At 58.3% G+C, this 17,841-nt stretch overlaps 7 protein-coding genes across 7 annotated transcripts; 4 read left to right on the top strand and 3 right to left on the bottom strand.

Moving 5' to 3' along the window:
- Window positions 1-279: 279 nt before the first annotated feature.
- BXZ73DRAFT_44736 (HET-domain-containing protein) lies at window positions 280-2,224 on the top strand (the record flags this gene model as incomplete). Its single annotated transcript, XM_048019385.1, has 2 exons — window positions 280-1,266; window positions 1,307-2,224. The coding sequence occupies 2 exons, from the start codon at window positions 280-282 to the stop codon at window positions 2,222-2,224; spliced, it is 1,905 nt and encodes a 634-aa protein (XP_047879281.1).
- Window positions 2,225-2,970: 746 nt separating this feature from the next.
- Window positions 2,971-3,720, top strand: BXZ73DRAFT_100050 (uncharacterized protein; the record flags this gene model as incomplete). The annotated part of the gene is made up of 1 exon (XM_048014457.1): window positions 2,971-3,720. One exon carries the CDS (start codon window positions 2,971-2,973, stop codon window positions 3,718-3,720), a length of 750 nt encoding a protein of 249 aa, XP_047879280.1.
- A 596-nt stretch (window positions 3,721-4,316) lies between these two features.
- On the bottom strand, window positions 4,317-5,864 carry BXZ73DRAFT_44831 (uncharacterized protein; the record flags this gene model as incomplete). The annotated part of the gene is made up of 7 exons (XM_048019406.1): window positions 4,317-4,485; window positions 4,548-4,690; window positions 4,745-5,201; window positions 5,258-5,440; window positions 5,647-5,650; window positions 5,711-5,762; window positions 5,820-5,864. 7 exons carry the CDS (start codon window positions 5,862-5,864, stop codon window positions 4,317-4,319), a joined length of 1,053 nt encoding a protein of 350 aa, XP_047879279.1.
- Window positions 5,865-6,154: 290 nt separating this feature from the next.
- On the top strand, window positions 6,155-9,198 carry BXZ73DRAFT_76470 (DNA repair exonuclease; the record flags this gene model as incomplete). The annotated part of the gene is made up of 12 exons (XM_048022431.1): window positions 6,155-6,215; window positions 6,276-6,406; window positions 6,464-6,627; window positions 6,985-7,081; window positions 7,132-7,595; window positions 7,647-7,815; window positions 7,867-8,306; window positions 8,363-8,447; window positions 8,505-8,570; window positions 8,621-8,922; window positions 8,977-9,121; window positions 9,175-9,198. 12 exons carry the CDS (start codon window positions 6,155-6,157, stop codon window positions 9,196-9,198), a joined length of 2,148 nt encoding a protein of 715 aa, XP_047879278.1.
- A 311-nt stretch (window positions 9,199-9,509) lies between these two features.
- Window positions 9,510-10,134, bottom strand: BXZ73DRAFT_89252 (uncharacterized protein; the record flags this gene model as incomplete). The annotated part of the gene is made up of 4 exons (XM_048025212.1): window positions 9,510-9,578; window positions 9,635-9,854; window positions 9,908-10,008; window positions 10,069-10,134. The coding sequence occupies 4 exons, from the start codon at window positions 10,132-10,134 to the stop codon at window positions 9,510-9,512; spliced, it is 456 nt and encodes a 151-aa protein (XP_047879277.1).
- A 2,950-nt stretch (window positions 10,135-13,084) lies between these two features.
- BXZ73DRAFT_234 (iron permease) lies at window positions 13,085-15,121 on the top strand (the record flags this gene model as incomplete). The annotated part of the gene is made up of 8 exons (XM_048017673.1): window positions 13,085-13,403; window positions 13,499-13,641; window positions 13,707-13,749; window positions 13,806-13,914; window positions 13,972-14,208; window positions 14,268-14,314; window positions 14,370-14,638; window positions 14,696-15,121. Coding segments are annotated over 8 exons (1,593 nt in total), but the record flags the coding sequence as incomplete, so codon positions are not given.
- A 440-nt stretch (window positions 15,122-15,561) lies between these two features.
- On the bottom strand, window positions 15,562-17,786 carry BXZ73DRAFT_76467 (CyP450 monooxygenase; the record flags this gene model as incomplete). The annotated part of the gene is made up of 9 exons (XM_048022430.1): window positions 15,562-15,643; window positions 15,707-15,850; window positions 15,915-16,046; window positions 16,262-16,533; window positions 16,590-16,603; window positions 16,661-16,781; window positions 16,836-17,088; window positions 17,145-17,336; window positions 17,389-17,786. The coding sequence occupies 9 exons, from the start codon at window positions 17,784-17,786 to the stop codon at window positions 15,562-15,564; spliced, it is 1,608 nt and encodes a 535-aa protein (XP_047879275.1).
- Between the last annotated feature and the right edge of the window lie 55 nt (window positions 17,787-17,841).

Below are 17,841 nucleotides of genomic sequence, written 5' to 3'. Positions count from 1 at the left end.
TGACGGGCCGAGACGCGGCTGTCACCGCATTGTGCGAACACGCTTGGTTTGCATTGTCGTCACATGCTGCTGTTCAGGAATTCGAACAGCGACCTCAGCCCTCCTTAAAAACGGCGTGTGAGACGAAGGACCATCCCCAAGCCTCCCCACCACGAGCACTCTCCAGCCACTCGCTGTATCTTCTGCCTACTCGTACCCTCTGCAGTCTACCTCCCAGTCATCGCCGCAGCACGGATGGCCGACCGATCCGTACGCATGTAGCCACTTTATGCACGTTCGATGACTGACCACCCTCACCAGACCACGTCTATCCAGCTCCTGAGCACCGACCGCGCGGAGCTCCGTACTTTCGCCTCTCCCGAGGACGTCGTTGGGGGCTATGCTATCCTCTCGCACACGTGGGACACGGAAGTCAAAGAGCAGACCTATCAGGAGATCGTTGCGATCGGGGATGAGTGCTACATCTCTGGCGACAACCCTCGCGATTTTGTCTCCGAGAAGATCCGGCAGGCCTGTCTCGTCGCCCAGGAGCATGGCCTCGACTGGATCTGGATCGACTCCTGCTGCATCAACAAGGCCAACAGTGCCGAGCTTTCCGAAGCCATCAGCTCGATGTTCCGCTGGTACGCCTCGGCGGAGGTGTGTATCGCCTACCTGGCGGATGTTCCTGGCGACGACGAACCTGGGTCTCCCGACTCTGCTTTTCGTAAGGCGCGCTGGCACAACCGCGGGTGGACTCTTCAAGAGGGCATTGCTCCGTTCGAAGTCTACTTCTACGCCAAGGACTGGAGCCTTCTGGGAACAAAGCACGATCTTCACGAGGTTCTAGAAGAGATCTCAGGCATTCCCTCCGCAGTTCTACGCCACACGGCCCACTACTCCACGTTTTCCGTCGCCCAGCGTATGTCATGGGCCGCGGGTCGCCAGCTTACCCGCCCCGAAGATGTCGCATACTCGCTCATGGGCCTTCTCAATGTAACCATGCCTACCATCTACGGCGAAGGCTCGCGCGCATTCCATCGTCTTCAACAGGAGATTATGAAGCAAACGGGCGATGCTAGTCTCTTCGCGTGGGGACCCCTTCTGGACGCGACCGTGGTCGATTTTGACGCGGCAGTGGCCAACATACGCGACCGGGTCGTCGACGATAGCGCTTACCTTTTGGCCACCTCGCCCAAGGACTTTCGGCTTTTCAACAATGCGGTGTTCACGCCTGACTTGACGGTTCCCATCGATCCGTATCTCCCCGGCCAATTTGTGAGTCATGTTTATTTTAATGAAAAACGCGACGCTGACCATCTTTCAGCCGAAGGATGCAGAGGTCCCTGTAAATGGGCCTTTCGGAGAGCGTGCGATTCCGCGCTTCTCTATGACCACTGAAGGCGTCAAATTTCGTTTCCCGGTGATCAGGATTCAAGACGCAACCATTGCTGTCCTTCTATGCGAGTCCAACGGTCAGCATCTTGGTCTCCTCTTGCATGAGTCCCCGGACGCCGGCGAAGACCCTACGCGGCCGCGCTTCCGCGTCGGTTGGCCCTGCGTCGGCGCAGAGCGGGGCTGGGCTCGTCTGGTCACTCTCGGCAACAATTTAAACGATCTCCATGTCGGGACTAGATGGACCGCGCTCCAGGTCAACTGGGAGACGCTCTTCGTCGTCGACCGCATGCCCGCGCTCAAGCGTGCGCAGCTCCGGCCGTCCGCGACCATCCACGAGGTTCTTCACCAACCGGTGTACCCATTTCCGTTTTTCTTCTCCTCCTGGATCCTCCATCGCCTCACCAATCTCGGGTGGAAAGTCGTCGCGAGGCCGATCTCCGGCAACGAGGACTCCCCGTTCCCCGTAGCGCTCGAGTTTGAGCACTGGGAGCACACGGACCGCCGCTTCCACGTCATCGTCGGCACCTGCTTTCAGGGCGTGGTCACCCCAGCCGGCGCTCCCATCAACCAGGCCGGCTTCTCCGCGCGCTGGGCCAAGGTCTACTTCGACGGTGACGAGGCTGGGGCTTCGCCGACCATCCACGACTGCGCCACCGATCACATCACGCCGGCCCGTCTCAGCTTCAGGACTGCCGGGGACGACGCTGTTCGTGTCGTGGAGGTCTCTTTCCAAGGTCGCGGGCCGGCGGTCAACCCTGCGCTCCTCCCCCCTCGGATCGTGCTCGAAGTCAAGATGGGTGGCACCGACTTGGTCGACTTGGTCGACGACGTCCTGCGCACGGCTTAGGCTGAGCAAGCAGACGAAATAGGCAGCCCAGATACGTACCAATGGACGCAGAGTTGCTACGTAGTCTTGGTGGAGCTCATCACACACGCCCATGCGCAGTTTCATTAGGACTTCTCGGTAGCTCGCAAAGGTCGCCATCGTTTCTGGCACATGGTTTCTAGAAGGATCCCTTGTACGAGTTTCGCGTCTGTAATGCCCGCAAAGACGGGTACGAGTCTCCTGTATCTATTGCCCGCAAGGACGTGTTGAATGGTTCGAATGACATTATGTTTGCGTTGTGGATCCGGAATTTGTTGTTCGAGTCTGGACTGAGGTCTTTGTTGAGTTTCGCATTGCAACTGGCAAACATTTGTTGGCCCCCATAGAGCGCATTGTTTCTTCTATAGTCTGGGTGGCACTCAGCCAAGGCGTCTTCAACGCGCGAAGTCCAATGAAGCCTTACACATCGCCCCACCTTTCGTATCCCTTCAACTTTGCTTTAGTGCCTGAGCTCTAACCTTCTTGCCAGTCAATGTGGGCATGAATCGCAGCGACGAACAACGAAGTCCTTTGTCCGACCTCTCACACCCACCATTCATCCTCGTCGTCGCACTCCGTTTGAGCGAACACGACTCGCGCACCAAAGCGCGATGCATCGAGGAGCCAGTATAAGTAGCGCGATACCTCAGTTATGCCTATTCACCTCACATCCCTTCCGTTCTCCTGCCTCCTCTGCTTCTTTCTTCCCCCGTCTACATTGCAACACCATGGCGCGTGACAAGCTCCCCCTCTTCCTGCCTTCCAGCCCATCCCCGCCTGCACCCGACGCACCCGATGCTGCAGCGCCGAGCCGCGAGGGCACCGAAGAGGCAGAGGAAGTACCAGCGCCCATCAAGAAAGAGCCCAGCTTCACCGGGCCCGCTGGACCGAACGCCCCACGAACCGCCGGGGGCGCCGCGACGTTGAGCCGCAGCCGGAGCGAAAACCGGATCGTCCAGCGGCAGGACTCCATCCAGGAGGAAGCGTCGCCGACGCCGACTCCCCCACCGCTGCTCGCGTCCCGCAAGCGGAGGCGCGTCGGCACCGGCGCGGGCGACGATGAGGGCGCCGCGCCGGCTGACGATGCCGCAGCGGGGTCTGCGGTGTTCGGGGAGGCGGGGAGGCTCGTCGACCGCATGTTTGCCAGGATCGCCGAGATGGAGGCGCGACTTGAGGCGGTCGAGGGTAGACTGAGGGAGTCCCGGGAGGAGGTGAAGGCGTTAAAAGAGGAGGCTGAGTCTAGGGCGGAGCAGGATAAGCGGCTGTCGGCGGAACTGACGAAACTGGAGGAACAACAGGAGACGAAGGCCTCCAAGGCGCTGGTGATCAGCCTGTTGAACGGGCAACAGGAAGCGAACCGGCGAGAGTTGGAAGCACAGCGACGTCGGGACTTGCCCGTGTGGATATTTGTGTTCCAGGTGAGCCTCCAGTCTACGGCAAGTTTCGTGTCAGAGGATCATGAGACCATATGTCTTTAGGAGATCAACAGGCGACGAGTCCATGGTAACTTGCACGGGATATTGTGCCGTGTTCCTGCAGCAAACGGAAGGTATCCGTTCGAATGGCCAGGGGTGAGCACATCCTTGGCTCGTGCTCTAGAAAGAACGCACCTTGACAATACACCGTGTCAGTTCAATGTCGATATCGTGTGTCTGAAAAATGTGGCGGAACTCGACCTGGAACAGCTCAAGATCGGCCACAAAAATTACTACCCCGCTGCCAAAGAGGTACCTGAACGAGAGGATGAGCTGCGGACTTCGATGATCAGGGCACTGGGCATCACAAACCTGCCTGACGACTGGCGAAGGATGGTTCGGCAGCCTCCAGCCGAAAGCCGTCAGCGTGCGCTTCCGCATAGTGGGGTTCCTCAAAACGCGGGGGGTAATCATGTCCGCACGAAGGATCCAAGGGTTCGATAGATCTATTCCAATTATACTCTACTTTCTATGAGTCAATAATACCTTATCGCGTGTCACTATGGCGCACGGACTCGGGTGAGTGCGGTGGGGAGGAAAGCGCGAAACCCAAGAGAAAGAGGAGGGGAGGAGGGAAAGGGAGCTCATTTCGTGGAACCTCAATCCCGAGCGTCGCGCGAGCCCCGCTTCGTCTTGCCCTGCTCCATCTCCTCTATAGCGACCGGGTCGTAGTTGCCTTTCGGCGGCGCCTGCTGCGACTCAAGGTGCTTGATCCAGGTGTACCAGATGGAGCCGAGGAGGATAATCGCAACAGACGAGACACGTCCTCTGAAGGGTGGGCGCGGTCCAAAGGTGAGGAGAGCGCATGCATTCAGAGTAAGAGAACGCACTGAGTGACGGCATCGCTGAATAGCCAGACGCTGAGCGCGTACGCCGCGACTCCGCGAACAGCGGAAGAGACCATGTGGGTGATGGGAGAGGTGACCTTGATCGACATGAGACTGGCGACGCTCATGAGGAAGCCGAAAACACCCTATCAAATAAGACCATGAGCGCATATACGCGGTTGCACAGGGGAGGAAAGTACCGTAATGAGGGAGCCGTAGATGAACTTGGACAGCGTGCTCAACTCGCCGGGGGCGCTGAGGTCCGGGCCGAAGAGAAGAGCCATGACACCGGGAAGCTCACCAGCGAGGATGATTATGGGTGCGAGGACGACGCAGGAGAGGAGGTTGGTGTACCACGACAAATGAAGGGCGGAACCGTGGACGACGTCGAGACTCTTCTTGATGACGACAGAGTGAAGGGCGGTGATCATGGAACTGACGACCCCGAAGGATATGCCAACGAGGGAAACAGAGGTACCGTCGAGGAAGACGCCGACGAAGAAGCCCATAGTGACGACAAGGCAGGCCATGAGGATGTGGAGAGAGGGGCGGGCATGGAGGAGGAAGAAGGACGTGCCGACAGTGAAAGGGAGGACCATTCCACGGGCAACCTGGTAGAAGGAGGCATCGACGTATTTGAGGGTGTAGTTGCTGAAACTGGGTGCGAGTGCGGGTGTAAGGCGACGACGGTTGCGAGGGGGGAGAATCCATACCTAAGACCGATGACACTCAGTCCGACCATGGGGACAAGTCCCTTCACCACTTGCATGTCCAACGTGAGCGGGAGCTGGAGTAAACCGGCCATGTGCGCGACCAGGAAGAGAATGACGGCGATGACGAGCTGGGTGCCCAAGAAGAAAAGGGGGGTGTCTGTGGAGTTGAGTACCCATTTGTTTCTGAGGACAGATATTTGATTAACATCATGTTGGGAATCAACCATGATTCAGCACGGTTCGTATGGACATACTCCCAAAGCAGTATGCGTTGGAACACGGGTGCTTATGATGTGGTCCATAGAATAGCATGAGGCGCAAAGGGTCGCACCCTCTGAGCAGCGGATTTGCACGAGCGAGGGGGGGAAAGAACGCGTATAGAACAGGACAATACTCACGCCATGACCATCTAAGCCAAAGCTCAAGTTATGTGAGCTGCTCATAATCAACAACGTATTGGACGTACAGCCAAGGCAGCGATCAGATAGAAGGTCACGGTGCCCGCCTATATGCATGGGTCAGACATCCCCTCTCGCCGTCGTGTGATGCTACTTGGACTCACCACCAGGGCCCTTGATGCGGGCTGCTGCTGCTGAGAAGGGGCCATGCCAGGGTGGGAGATGGGAGCAAGGAGCGAAGAGGGCCGTGCGGAGGCGTAAGGGGGGAAACCGTCGTCGTCGTCGTCTTTGAAGCGGCCAGAAGAGCTGCGGAGGAAGGTTGTGCGCTGTTCAGCCCTCGGCAGAGCGGCTGGAATTGGCCGCGGGCCGCATTGAGCGCACATCGCAGGCGCCCTTCAGACGCGTCGCGACGCGTGGGGGCCCCGCCTTATTGGCTTCTCCCCCGCGCGTCCCGGAGTTGATTTCCCCAACATTGACCCTCCCTTCGTCTCCTTCAACGATGAGCGACCACTCGGCAGACGACAACGAGGGCATTCCCCCGCCCACAATCCGGCAACCTTGTACGGAATCGCTCCCTGTATTGTGAGCCACAGCCACCCCTAACGAACGTTTAATTACAGCCCCGGAAGACACCATAAAGATCATGCTGGCGACGGACAACCACATCGGGTACATGGAGCGTGACCCGATCCGTGGCCAGGACTCCATCAACGCGTTCAAGGAGGTCTTGCAGTTAGCGGTGAAGCATGAAGTCCGTACTGGCTTCCAGGAGCGCGTATAACCAGTGTTCATCTTCATATGTGAGCAGGTCGACCTCATTCTTCTCGCTGGAGACCTCTTCCACGAAAACCGCCCGTCAAGGGAGTGCCTGTTTCAAGTCATGGCTTTACTCCGAGAATACACGCTCGGAGACCGGCCTATCCAGGTCGAGCTTCTGAGCGACCCCGACGAAGGAAAGGCCGCGGGTTACTCGTGCGTGTTGTTTCATATGCCGTCGTTCTTCATTTTCTTGGATATGATCGCGTATCCGTCTCCATGTCCATTCTGGGCGTCCAAATGGATAGCTCCTTCAGGTCATCTTTCTCTCAAGCGAGGTGGGAACATATCAGTCGAATGATTGCGCCCGTTCGCAGCCCGTGGGGAAGTCGTGCTTTCGCATCGTGCGTGTATGCATGCGCAGTGAGACCGCAGTCGCAGCCCATCCTTCATTTACGGAACAGCTCGTCTTCTAGACTGCTTTGTCCAATGCCGACTTCTCCGAATTGTATCCGCGCATTTCACCTGGTTGCCTTCTCTTGCTCTGACCCGGATTAATAATGACGCTCTCAGTTTCCCAGCAGTTAATTACGAGGACCCGAATCTCAATGTGTCAATACCTCTCTTCTCCATTCACGGCAATCATGACGACCCCCAAGGCTCGGGCCCCGTGAGTGATTGTCGTGCATGCATGCTTTTTTGCTCACAATGAACGGTCAGGAAGGCGCTCTCTGTGCTTTGGATATGCTCTCAGTCGCAGGACTGGTCAACTATATGGGGAAGATCGACCTTCCCATGAACGACTCTGAGGCTCAAAACAGTGGCATAGCCATCAAGCCCGTATTACTTCGCAAGGGCGGCACTTATCTCGGACTCTACGGTATCGGCAACGTCAAGGACCAGCGCATGCATTTCGAGCTCCGCAGCAACCGCGTGCGGATGTACATGCCCAAGGACAAAGAGAACTGGTTCAATATCCTACTCTTGCACCAGAATCGGGTCGCACACGGCCCACAGAACTCTGTACCAGAGGGCTTGTTTGACGACAACATCGACCTCGTCGTCTGGGGGCACGAACACGATTGCCGCATCACCCCCGAACCAGTCGCTGGCAAGCGGTACTACATCACTCAACCAGGTTCCTCCATTGCGACGTCTCTGGCAGACGGAGAGGCGATCGAAAAGTGAGAGCTTTTCTGCTTCCTCCAAAAACTCCCGTCTCATCTCCTATCCAGACATGTTGCGCTACTGAAGATCCAACACAAGGACTTTGAGCTCACGCCAATCCCTCTGCGGAGCGTCCGTCCCTTCGTAATCGACGACGTCGACCTCACTGAAGCCGCTGACACCGAGGGCTTCGATATCTTTGATAAGATTGCAGTCGGCGAGTACCTCAAGGGCCAGGTGCGTCCCTCTCCCTCCCTCACCTTCTCTCTCCACTAACCGCCCCCAAAGGTCAATCTCCTCATCGACCGCGCAAATTCCGAGTGGGACTCGCGTAACGAGCGCGCCGTCGACGAGGGCGAGGCCCCCTTGCCCCGTCCGCTCCCCCTCATACGCCTCAAGGTCGACACCACCGGTGTGGGCGAGATGGCGAACCCCGTCCGTTTCGGGCAGGAGTTCCAAGGCCGGGTTGCGAACCCGCGCGATGTGCTCACGTTCCACCGCGCGCGCCGGACCGCGGCGCGCGGCGGCGCGAAGGTCGTTGCGGACACTCCAGTGCTGAGTATCGACGACCCGGACCTGAGCGTGTCGGAGAAGCTGTCGCGGGTGCGGGTCCAGACGCTCGTGAGGGAGTATCTGGGCGCGCAGGAGTTGCAGTTGCTCGGCGAGGGTGGGATGTCGGACGCGATTGAGAAGTACGTGGACAAGGACGACATCCACGCGATCGAGGGGTGAGCATATGCGTTCTTCCTTTTCTTGCACCTACGATGTTGAGCTTGCTTTGCAGCCATGTCCAGCGGGCAATGAAGTCTCTTATGGGCGGGGTGCAGGCTGAAGAGGGCGACATCGACGAAGATAACCTGGACGAGATCGTACGCCTCTTCCTTCTCTCTCTCAATACCGGATACTTTTTGACGGTGCTTTCGCAGGTCGAGCGGGTACGCGAAGTACACGATAAGCAATACCTCGAGAAACGAGAACACAAGTCCGCAAAAGTGCGTCTGTCGATATCCGTGCTCTTATGTATGCTCATAGCCTGTTGCAGGGCAAGGGAAAGGCGGAGGACGACGAGGACGACAAAGCCTCTGTGGACTCGATGGTGATGGACGTCGATGCCGGCTCCGACTTTGACGCGCTCTCCGACCCGCCGCCCAAACCCAAAGGCAGAGCGAAAGCCGCGCCTAAGAAGGCCCCCGCGAAGAAGGCCCCCGCGAAGAAAGCTCCCGCCAGAGGGAAAGCCAAGGCCAAATCTGTCACACCTTCAGACGACGACGTGGAAGAGATCGAAGACGAAGACGAGCCTCCACCGCAGCCTGCGAAGAGGACGAATCGTGCTGCGGTGCTCAGGTGAGTCTTCCCCGTCTCTCTCAGACTGGTGGGCGCACACTGACGTGAGAACAGCCAGTCGACGAAGAAGGCACCGGCGAAGAAGACCGCCGCCAAAGCCGGGACCAGCAAGCCGACCCAGGCAACGCTCAACTTTGCGCCATCTGGGCGGTCGACAGGGACGCGCGCGGCTGCCTCGAAGGCGAGGAAGAAGGTGGCGGTGAGTTGTCATCTCTTGGTCTTGTCTCTTTATGCTCACTGCCTTCCTTCCAGATCGAACTCAGCGATAGCGACTAGATTTTGAGATTTTACCGACCATACTCTGTCTGGCCAAGTCTATAATTCCCTCGTCTGTCATCCCATCTATACGCATATAACTGCATCACAGCCAAGCCATGTGCGGGTCTGGATCCTTCGACATCACTCTCTAAAGGAAGGCGCGCAGCGCCTTCGTCCATGCGCTCTGCGCCTCCCAATCTTGGACAGCACTGAGACACTCCGAAAAATGAAATAGAGTGCACAAGGGCACAGGGACACTCTGACATTCGTACACTCCATGGTCCTACATATACATATTAAGCCGCAAATACATTTGTGTCCAGGCCGCTTCATGCCGCAGCGTCGACTTCCCATGGTTTCTTGCGGATCGCTGCTCTCGATTCGCTTGGAGCATCCGTCTGAAGAGGCATGGGGGTCGGTATACAATTCAGAGAGACCAGAAAGAAAGACATACACTCAACACATTCGGGATGGTCTTGTTGTTCGGGATCTCGTCCGTCTTCCCTTGCTCGATTAGGGCTTTGAGTTGGGCGAAGGTGAGCGTAGGAGGCTCTGCGTCCGTCGCAACATCCGAAGCCGGTGGATGCACGCTTGTGGTCACAGGGGCGTCGACGTTGCTGGAACCATTACGCGCAGCGCGCGCCTCGTCGAGGTCGACGGTGAGTCCAGTCTTACTGTGGAACTCATGTTCAAACGGGATGCCACGCGAAAGGAGCGCACGACGTACTGGTTGAAGTAGAACACTTCCGAACGCAAGAGCAGCTCGCGTTTCTCCTCCTCTGACCGCCCCTCCAGTGCTCCTCCCGCTACGATCCCTTGGAGACCTTGCTTGGGTTGGCGCAAGGCATGAGTCTTCGGAGTGGAGGCGCGAGGAAGGGCGGGCTACACCTGATAGTCGGCGTCGGAGTCAAAGAGGTAAGCAGCGAAACGTTGGGCAGGCGTAGGTTCGGCCATCGCGCGACTCGGAAAGGAAGGGATGTGGTGGTTCGGAACGAAGTTGTTGCTCTGGGCGGCTGGGTCCCGGGAGTTGCGGACAAGCGAGGACTGGAGAAGGAAGTCCACCGTCACGCCGCTTCCTCTTCTCCCACATGCCCACGTACATATACAGACATGCATGCACGCCTCGTCTCGTCAACCACTCAAGTCCAACCATCGTGAGTTGCTGCAGCCTCACTGTGCGGTGGCCGCAACCTGCAGCACACGTCCAGTGACCGTGGCCCGGATTACGTACATGCCAGGTGCTCACCATGCGCTGAGCTCTGTTCGCCCAGTCCCTCCCCATCTCCCCCTCACACCCCTCACGTCTGTTCACGATGGCAGACCCTGAGCCATCGCGAGATGCTCTTGAGCTCGCGCGCTACAAGGCTCTTTGTCACCAGCAAGCAGTCAAGATCGTGGACTTGGAAGTCCAGGTGCAATGCCTCGAAGATCAACTAATACGAACCCGATCCACACCTGCCTCCTGCGCCGTGTGCAGTGGCCACTCTGCAACTGTTTCTCAGGCGAGTACATGATCCGATTTTGCGTACATGAAGCGAGAAGTGGATTGCCGAGGGTGCTGGTGGCCTCGCGGTTGTTGCTGCGGAGCCCAGTGGGCGGAGCGCGGCGTTGAGGCCGCATCATCGGGTTGGACGGTTCCCAGCTCCGTACCTCAGAATCTGGTTCTGGGATGCCTCTGAAGACTGGCTGATTGTGGCGCTCGGAGTTGAATATGATGTCTTGTACGCTCACCTTCTCCCACGTCCCATGATGGACGGTCTTTCGTTGGCTTATTGGCATGAGACGATCTAATGAGTGACTATGTACAGGGCTCCACATCAACTGCAGGCATCAGGTCGCCTCCATCCCCAGAGAAAGCCAGCACCAGTGTTCTCCGTACAGCGACGGAAGTTGACGACGAGGGAAGTCTCAACTTGGGCCGAGTCGGAGACGACCTGTTTCGGTGAGTGGACCACGATACTACCGACTCATGAACCGTTTTTAATGTACGGCGTCGTCTCTGCAGACCTCGAAGCGCTTTGATGGAGGTCTGCAGCCCTCAAAGAGAGGTTTCGGCGCGAGAGGCACTATTAGAAGAAAGCGGACCATGGTTCCAGAAGTCGTCGTCCCCTCAGTACGCACAGTCAAGCGGTCTTATGCGCTAAACCCTCCACACTCGCATGCGAACCAGCCAGACACCGACACTCTATCCGATTTATCTGCCCTCACCCCTCTATTTCTTCCCTCTCCCTCGCCACTATTTGGTGCTTTTCTGACAAGCACACGGTCCGGAGCGACCGGTACCCACATCCCTCGTCTAGACCTTCCGCCGCTGGCCTCGATCCCCCCGGTACCCGCGACGCCCGACAAAGAAGTCGCTGCCGCACCGCCTCTTGGAACAGCCCGCCACGTATCGACGTCTGGTCTTCGGCTGCCGCGGCCACCATATAGTCCGACATCGAACGCGAAGTCGGGTGTCCAGGCAGGTCTCGCATCCACCGCTCGCAAGCCGTTGTTAATCAGGCTGCCACCAACGAGACAATTTCACCCAACACGTCCTGAATCGGCGACACAGCAGTCCTCCCCACAGTTACACGGTTCCCTATCTTCAGCTCTGGGCACCGACAGTCGTCCGCTTTCAGGCCAACACTCAATTTCGAATTAACCTTAATTTGGTACCAACTGAGTGTTGGACGTGGCCCTGTTATCAATCGTGAGTCACTTCCTCTCTCATCGATTCCGCTCCATCCCCTTTATTGCATCTCGCATCGATGCTGGTGTTATTTGTCGACGTGGAGCGCCGGTGGACGAGCGCTACCCGGCGGTGCACCTGCAAACCACTGCCAATCTCGCGCAGATGAATTGTGGTTCCGCGCGCCCTGTGGCGACTTACCGACGTCGCCGCGCGCTGTCCAGCTGGCGGCCTCTTCAGACGCGGCACGGAATTTGTCCGGTCTCCGATGACTTCCGGGGTCTCGCCGCTCGGTCGCATGGGTACCGCACCTGCGGTCCATTCTCTTCTCCACGTTTTGTCTGGACACCGCTGACGACCTCTCTGCGCCTCGGGCAGGATATGGGTATGCGTCGCAACGTATACCACCCATGGATGTTCGGCCAGACCGTTGGGTAATAGAACAATTAATGAGGGCATTTTCAACAACCGTATGACTTCTGGCATGAGGTAGCAGACTAATCCGCGGAGGCTTCTATTGGAGGAACAAGGTGAGCATGGCGTTGTAAGACACGCGTGCACACACTGATTCATCTCAGTAGATTGGACAATTATGCAGAGCCCACGAGATGTATGCCGTTTCGTTTTTGTGTGTATCGTGTTGTGTCGCACCCATCGTCTCCTGTTGCTCATACCCATGTGAAATTGTACTAGCTACCCGGCGATGGAATTGCGCGGGGGCTACGCATACCGAGGCATGGCTGAGACTCGCTGCGGATTCGGATCCGGGACGACTGGCATCTCAAGTGGTCGCGCCCCAACCACCGCGATGGAGAGCACCCCCGCGCGCGAGGCGGAGCATGGGCGACAATTAGGCGCGCAAGATTCGGGCCCGCCACGAGCGCGCTCCGGGAGGACCAATGGACCATCATCGCCGGCGAAGCATCATCCGAGGCCGCACAAAATACGCGCGAGCGTCGTCGCGTTTGTGCAGGACGCTGGAGCGAAAATAAAACACCATTCGACTCGTGTTCCTCCCTCTGAAATTTCTTCGCCTGCCTCCTTTTCCTCTCCCTTTCTTCTCTTCTTCTGGGCTTCGATTCCTTTTCTTTCATCATGCCTCATTCAATTGCCCCCGCGCCCTCTCTATGTGCTCCACCCTTTCTCTCCGCCGCTACCACACTCTCCGTCGATTCTCATACTGTGGCCGGCGATGAATTGCCGTCCAAGGGGGATTTCCCCGCACACAGCGCTCCCCCCGGTTCAAGCAAGGGCTCCGCCTTCTGGCTCACCATCGTCGCCGTCCTCGTCTGCACCTTCCTCGCTGCCCTCGACTTTTCTGTCATCTCCACCGCACTTCCGACCATCATCTCCGACCTCGACGGCTCAGACAACTTCGTGTGGGTCTCCGCCGCGTACAACCTCGCGTCCGCGACGATCCTCCCCTTGTGCGGCCAGCTTGCCGACGTCTTTGGCCGCCGCCCTGTGATGTTCGTCGCAGTCACGCTTTTTTTCATCGGCAGCGCGCTCTGCGGTGCGGCGAGGGACATGTCGTGGCTCATCGGCGCGCGCAGTGAGCACTATGGTCCATTTCAGTGCACCATCGTCCATCTTCACGATGGGCGTGTGGTCCGAACCGGCGACAGAACACTAACGACGACTATGCAGCTCTCCAAGGCATTGGCGCCGGCGGAATCGTGGGCCTCTCGTCAATCATCATCTCCGACCTCGTCTTTCTCGCGGAACGCGGTGTTTACCAGGCCCTGTTATCCCTCACCTGGGCTCTGGCTGCGGCGATCGGTCCTCTCATTGTGCGTTATTCGATCGGTGCCCCAGACTGTTTCATAGCTGATCGACGACGTCGGTGTTCTATTAGGGGGCGGCGTTGACGGAGCACACCAGCTGGCGGTGGATATTCTGTACGGCACTCCGCTTGTCGTCCGTGAGAGTGCGCCACTCACGCAGCCGTCTCTAGATGTGAACCTGCCGCTCGCCGGGGTGGCGATGGCGCTCGTCATTGTGTTCCTGAAGGTGCGCACGCCACCCGGAGCGATGATGGACAAGCTGCGCAAGATCGACTTTGTGTACGTGCCTCTGGTGCGATATTGGTGGTGCGATTGTACTGATCTAGTGTTCTCAAGTGGGAATGCGATCATCGTGATTGGGACGACGCTCGTGTTGCTCGCTCTGACGTGGGGAGGCATCCGCTACTCATGGTCCGACGCGCACGTTGTCGCGCCTTTGGTCCTCGGCATCCTGATCATCGGCCTCTTCTTCCCCTTCGAGTACCTCCTCCAGGAGAAGCGCATTCCGTTCCTGGAGCACACAGAGCCTACGTTGCCTGTCGACATCCTTACCAACCGCACCAGCGTCGGAGGGTGAGTCGTGCTAAAAATTTTCGCCTTTCTGCACCATCGGCTGACTGCATTCTTGTCAGGTATATCGCAACGTTCTTTCACGGCATTATCAGCATCTCTGTAATCTGTCAGTACAGGAGTGTGCATGATTATGAGCTACGCTGACACGTCCTCGTTGCTAGACTACCTGCCCATCTTCTTCCAAGCATGTCAAAGCGCCAGCCCCGTGCGGTCAAGCACCATGTTTTTTGCTTTCACGTTCGTCTGCCCGTTCCTAGCGGTCGTCAGCGGTGCCGTTATCAAGAGCATGAGCAAATACCGCATCATGAATTATATCGGATGGGCTCTGATTCTCATCGGCCTCGGCCTCTATACCACCTTTAAGGAGGACGCTTCGCCAGGGCAGTGGATCGGCTTCACCATCATCGTCGCGGCTGGACTCGGTATCATCGTACGCCACTTGGTTCTCAATCCCCCACCTGTGTGCTGATCTTCTCCTCTCTCCTAGTGGGTCTCCGTCGTCTTCCCCATCCTCGCCCCCATCCCCGTCGCCCGCAGTGCCCGCGCGCTCGCCTTCTTCCAGTTCTGCCGCGCCTTCGCCCAGACCTGGGGCGTCACCATCTCCGCGAACATCGTCCAGAACGAGCTCAAGGCCCGCCTCCCCGCCGCGTTCCTCGCCGAGTTCCCGGGGGGCGTCGAGATCGCCGTCGCCGCCGTCCCGCTCGTCAAGACGCTCCCGGAGCCGCTGCGCGCCGCCGTGCGCGCCGCGTTCGCCGCGAGCATGGCGCGCGTGTGGGTCGCGATGGTCGGCTTCGCCGCCCTGGGGGCACTCAGCGTGCTCCTGCTGCGCGAGGTGCCGCTCTCTACGGGCATGGACGACACGTACGGGCTCGCGACGGACGCGGGTCGCTCGCTGAGCAGCGAGAGCGAGGGAGAGCACAAGGCGTAGTTCTACGTGTCCGCGCGCGCCTGCTTCCTTCTCTTGTCTTATGGGTAATGGGTCGGTGGTTGCTTTTGGTCCCTCCTAGTCCGATCTGCCGACTAGCATACGCTTACGACCTTGACGATTGCAATGGCGCTGGCGGCGTTCGCTTGTATCCTTTTTGTACTCTGTTTACACGCCGCCACTCAACACGACTACGAACACGATCCTCCACGACTCTCACGTAGTTGTAGCATTCACCTTCGGGTACCATACTCACGTATAATTATCTGCCACAGCATATGTACGCACCTCTCCTTTGGATGCGGACTTACCTATCGCGCTCTTAGGAAACATTTGCACTCTTGTCATATCCCAGTACACTGAAGACACATCGCGGCGCATAAGCTATTTATTTTACATCAAACATCTCCCTTCAGCTTCAACATTCGTTATACTTGGCCTGCAGCGACGACCAGCGCCTTCGCAGCGTCCGATCGGACCGTGATCTGGCAACCAAACGGCTCCGGGCTCCTGCCGGCGCGCGGAAAGCATCGGTCAGCACAAGTCCGCCCGGCGATGCGCAGGCCCACTCACGAAAGCAAGTCGGGCGTGAACTTCGGCTCGAGCGGCACCGGGCGCCCGTCGCCGTCGACGGGCGGAGCCAGGTTGAAGACGTGGAGGAGGGACGCCATGACCGCGAAGAGCGTCGCCTCGGCGAAGTGCCGCCCCGGGCAGACCCTGCGGAGCGACGCGCGTGAGCGGGAGACGAGACGAGGACACACACGGAGACGTCGACGCTCACCGCCGCCCGTAGCCAAAGGTGAAGGTGCGCGGGTCGAGCGCGTTCTTGTCGGGCCGTCCGTCCGCGTCGAGGAAGCGCTCTGGGGAGAACTGATCGGGGTTCGGGAAGAGCGTCGGGTCGCGCGCGAAGGCCCTGTGGATCAGGCACGGTCAGCAGAAGCACTTGGCCCGGGAGAAGGAGCAGCGGAGCAGGCATCACGCGAGCGACGGAATGCGGTCCACGAAGCCGAGGATGCGGTCGCCGGGCCCGGCGTCGGCGGCTCGCGCACGCCCACTGTCAATGTCTCTGTCTCTGGCTGTCCTCCGCTGATGCGGAAACAGATGTCGGTCGAAGCCTCAGACACGTACCAGGAGTTCGCCATCACGATCGCGCCCTTGGGGATGCGCCAGCCCCGGTACTCGTCCTCCGCGGTTGCGGTGCGCAGGAGCGCGAGCGGGAGGATCGGGTGCCACCGTAGGCACTCTTTGAGCACCGCGTCGACGTACGGGAGCGCGCCGCGGTCCGAGACCGATGGCAGGCGGTCGGGGCCAACGACGGCATCGAGCTCTGCCTGGGCGCGAGCCTGCGCCTGGGGGTGCGTGGCCATGAGGAGGATGAAGACGCGGAGCGTCGTGAGCGTCTGCGGTGTATCCAGTAGGCATCAGCATTGGAATGAGGGGAAGAGACGGAGCAAACCGTTTCGGCACCACCTAAGAATCGAACCCCGTTAGTCAGCGATATGGGAACAGAGCTGTATTCAGTCGCACCCAGATACACTGCGCTGCAGACCATCTCTGCCAGCTCCTTGTCTTCCGGAGAGACGGCGCTTGGATCTTGTCCCTCGATCATTGCTGCCGCGATCGACAAGTCTCCGACTCCGCCTTGATTCTACGATGAGGAAGGGATGAGGAAGGGCGGCGAACGTGAAATCTCCATTCGCACCATAGCTTTCATCGCTGCATCGAATGGCTCTCTCTTGATAGCGTTGAAGCGCGCTTTCCAGGTTTTGGCGTCCCTCTTGAACTGGGCACCCGGAAACCAATCCGGTACATATTGCAGGAACGGCAGTGATTCCGCAAGATATTTTCCTGGCACAAATGCCTTGATGAATATCTCGTGGCCTTCTTCTAGGAGACCAAGATGCTCGTCGTCGTCGATGCCGTACGTTGCTTGCGAGATAATGAGACCGAGGGTACTAGGTTGTTGTCAGCTTCCCTGAAAGGAACGCCTCGCAGTGGAAGTAATACATACTGATGAATGTGCTCAGAGTAGCATGCAGGGTCGTCCATGATCTTTTTGAGCATCGTGTACGCCTGGTTCTCCAATAATTGATAGTATCGAGAGACCGTGGTAGGACTGATGAAGCGATGAGTTTCTCGGCGCTGTCGTCGCCAAGACTCGCTTTCGGTACCGAGAAGCGCCATCGTCCAGTCGAAACCGCACCTTTCATGTCAAAGGATAAGTGCTCATCCCGTCAGGAGCAACATAAACTCACAGCTTCGCCATGACGGACGTTGGTTTCCCCGAGTACTTAGCTGAACGCTTCTCAAGAAGTTCTGTCGCGGCCTCAAGGGAACCGAGCACGATCATGGACTGTCCTACCGCGTTAAGATGAACAACGTCCCCTGTTTTCGCGTTCCAAACGACGTGGGTCTTCACGATATTAGAGACAAGATCGACAACCGGCGCACCATATTTTTCAGAGAGCTGCCGGTACTCCAGTGCGGAGAAGGACTTCGGGATGTCGAAGACATTCCCCAGGATAGGAAGGGGAGGGGGTCCCGGCGGAGTCTCGAGGCGCGTGCCACGTAGGCGTCGGGACAGCGCCAAAAGCAGGATGGGGGCGAGTGCGATTGCGAGAACGAGCCCCAGATGAGACCCGCAGAATTCCATGAATGGATAATGGCCAACAGTTCCTTCCCCCAAAGGCTCCTGCCCGGTATTGATC

This window comes from Epithele typhae, assembly GCF_022376455.1.
Source record: "Epithele typhae strain CBS 203.58 chromosome Unknown BXZ73scaffold_15, whole genome shotgun sequence".
Taxonomy (NCBI): domain Eukaryota; kingdom Fungi; phylum Basidiomycota; class Agaricomycetes; order Polyporales; family Epitheliaceae; genus Epithele; species Epithele typhae.
Note: the sequence above shows the minus strand (reverse complement) of the source record. Positions and strands in the feature narration are given on the sequence as shown.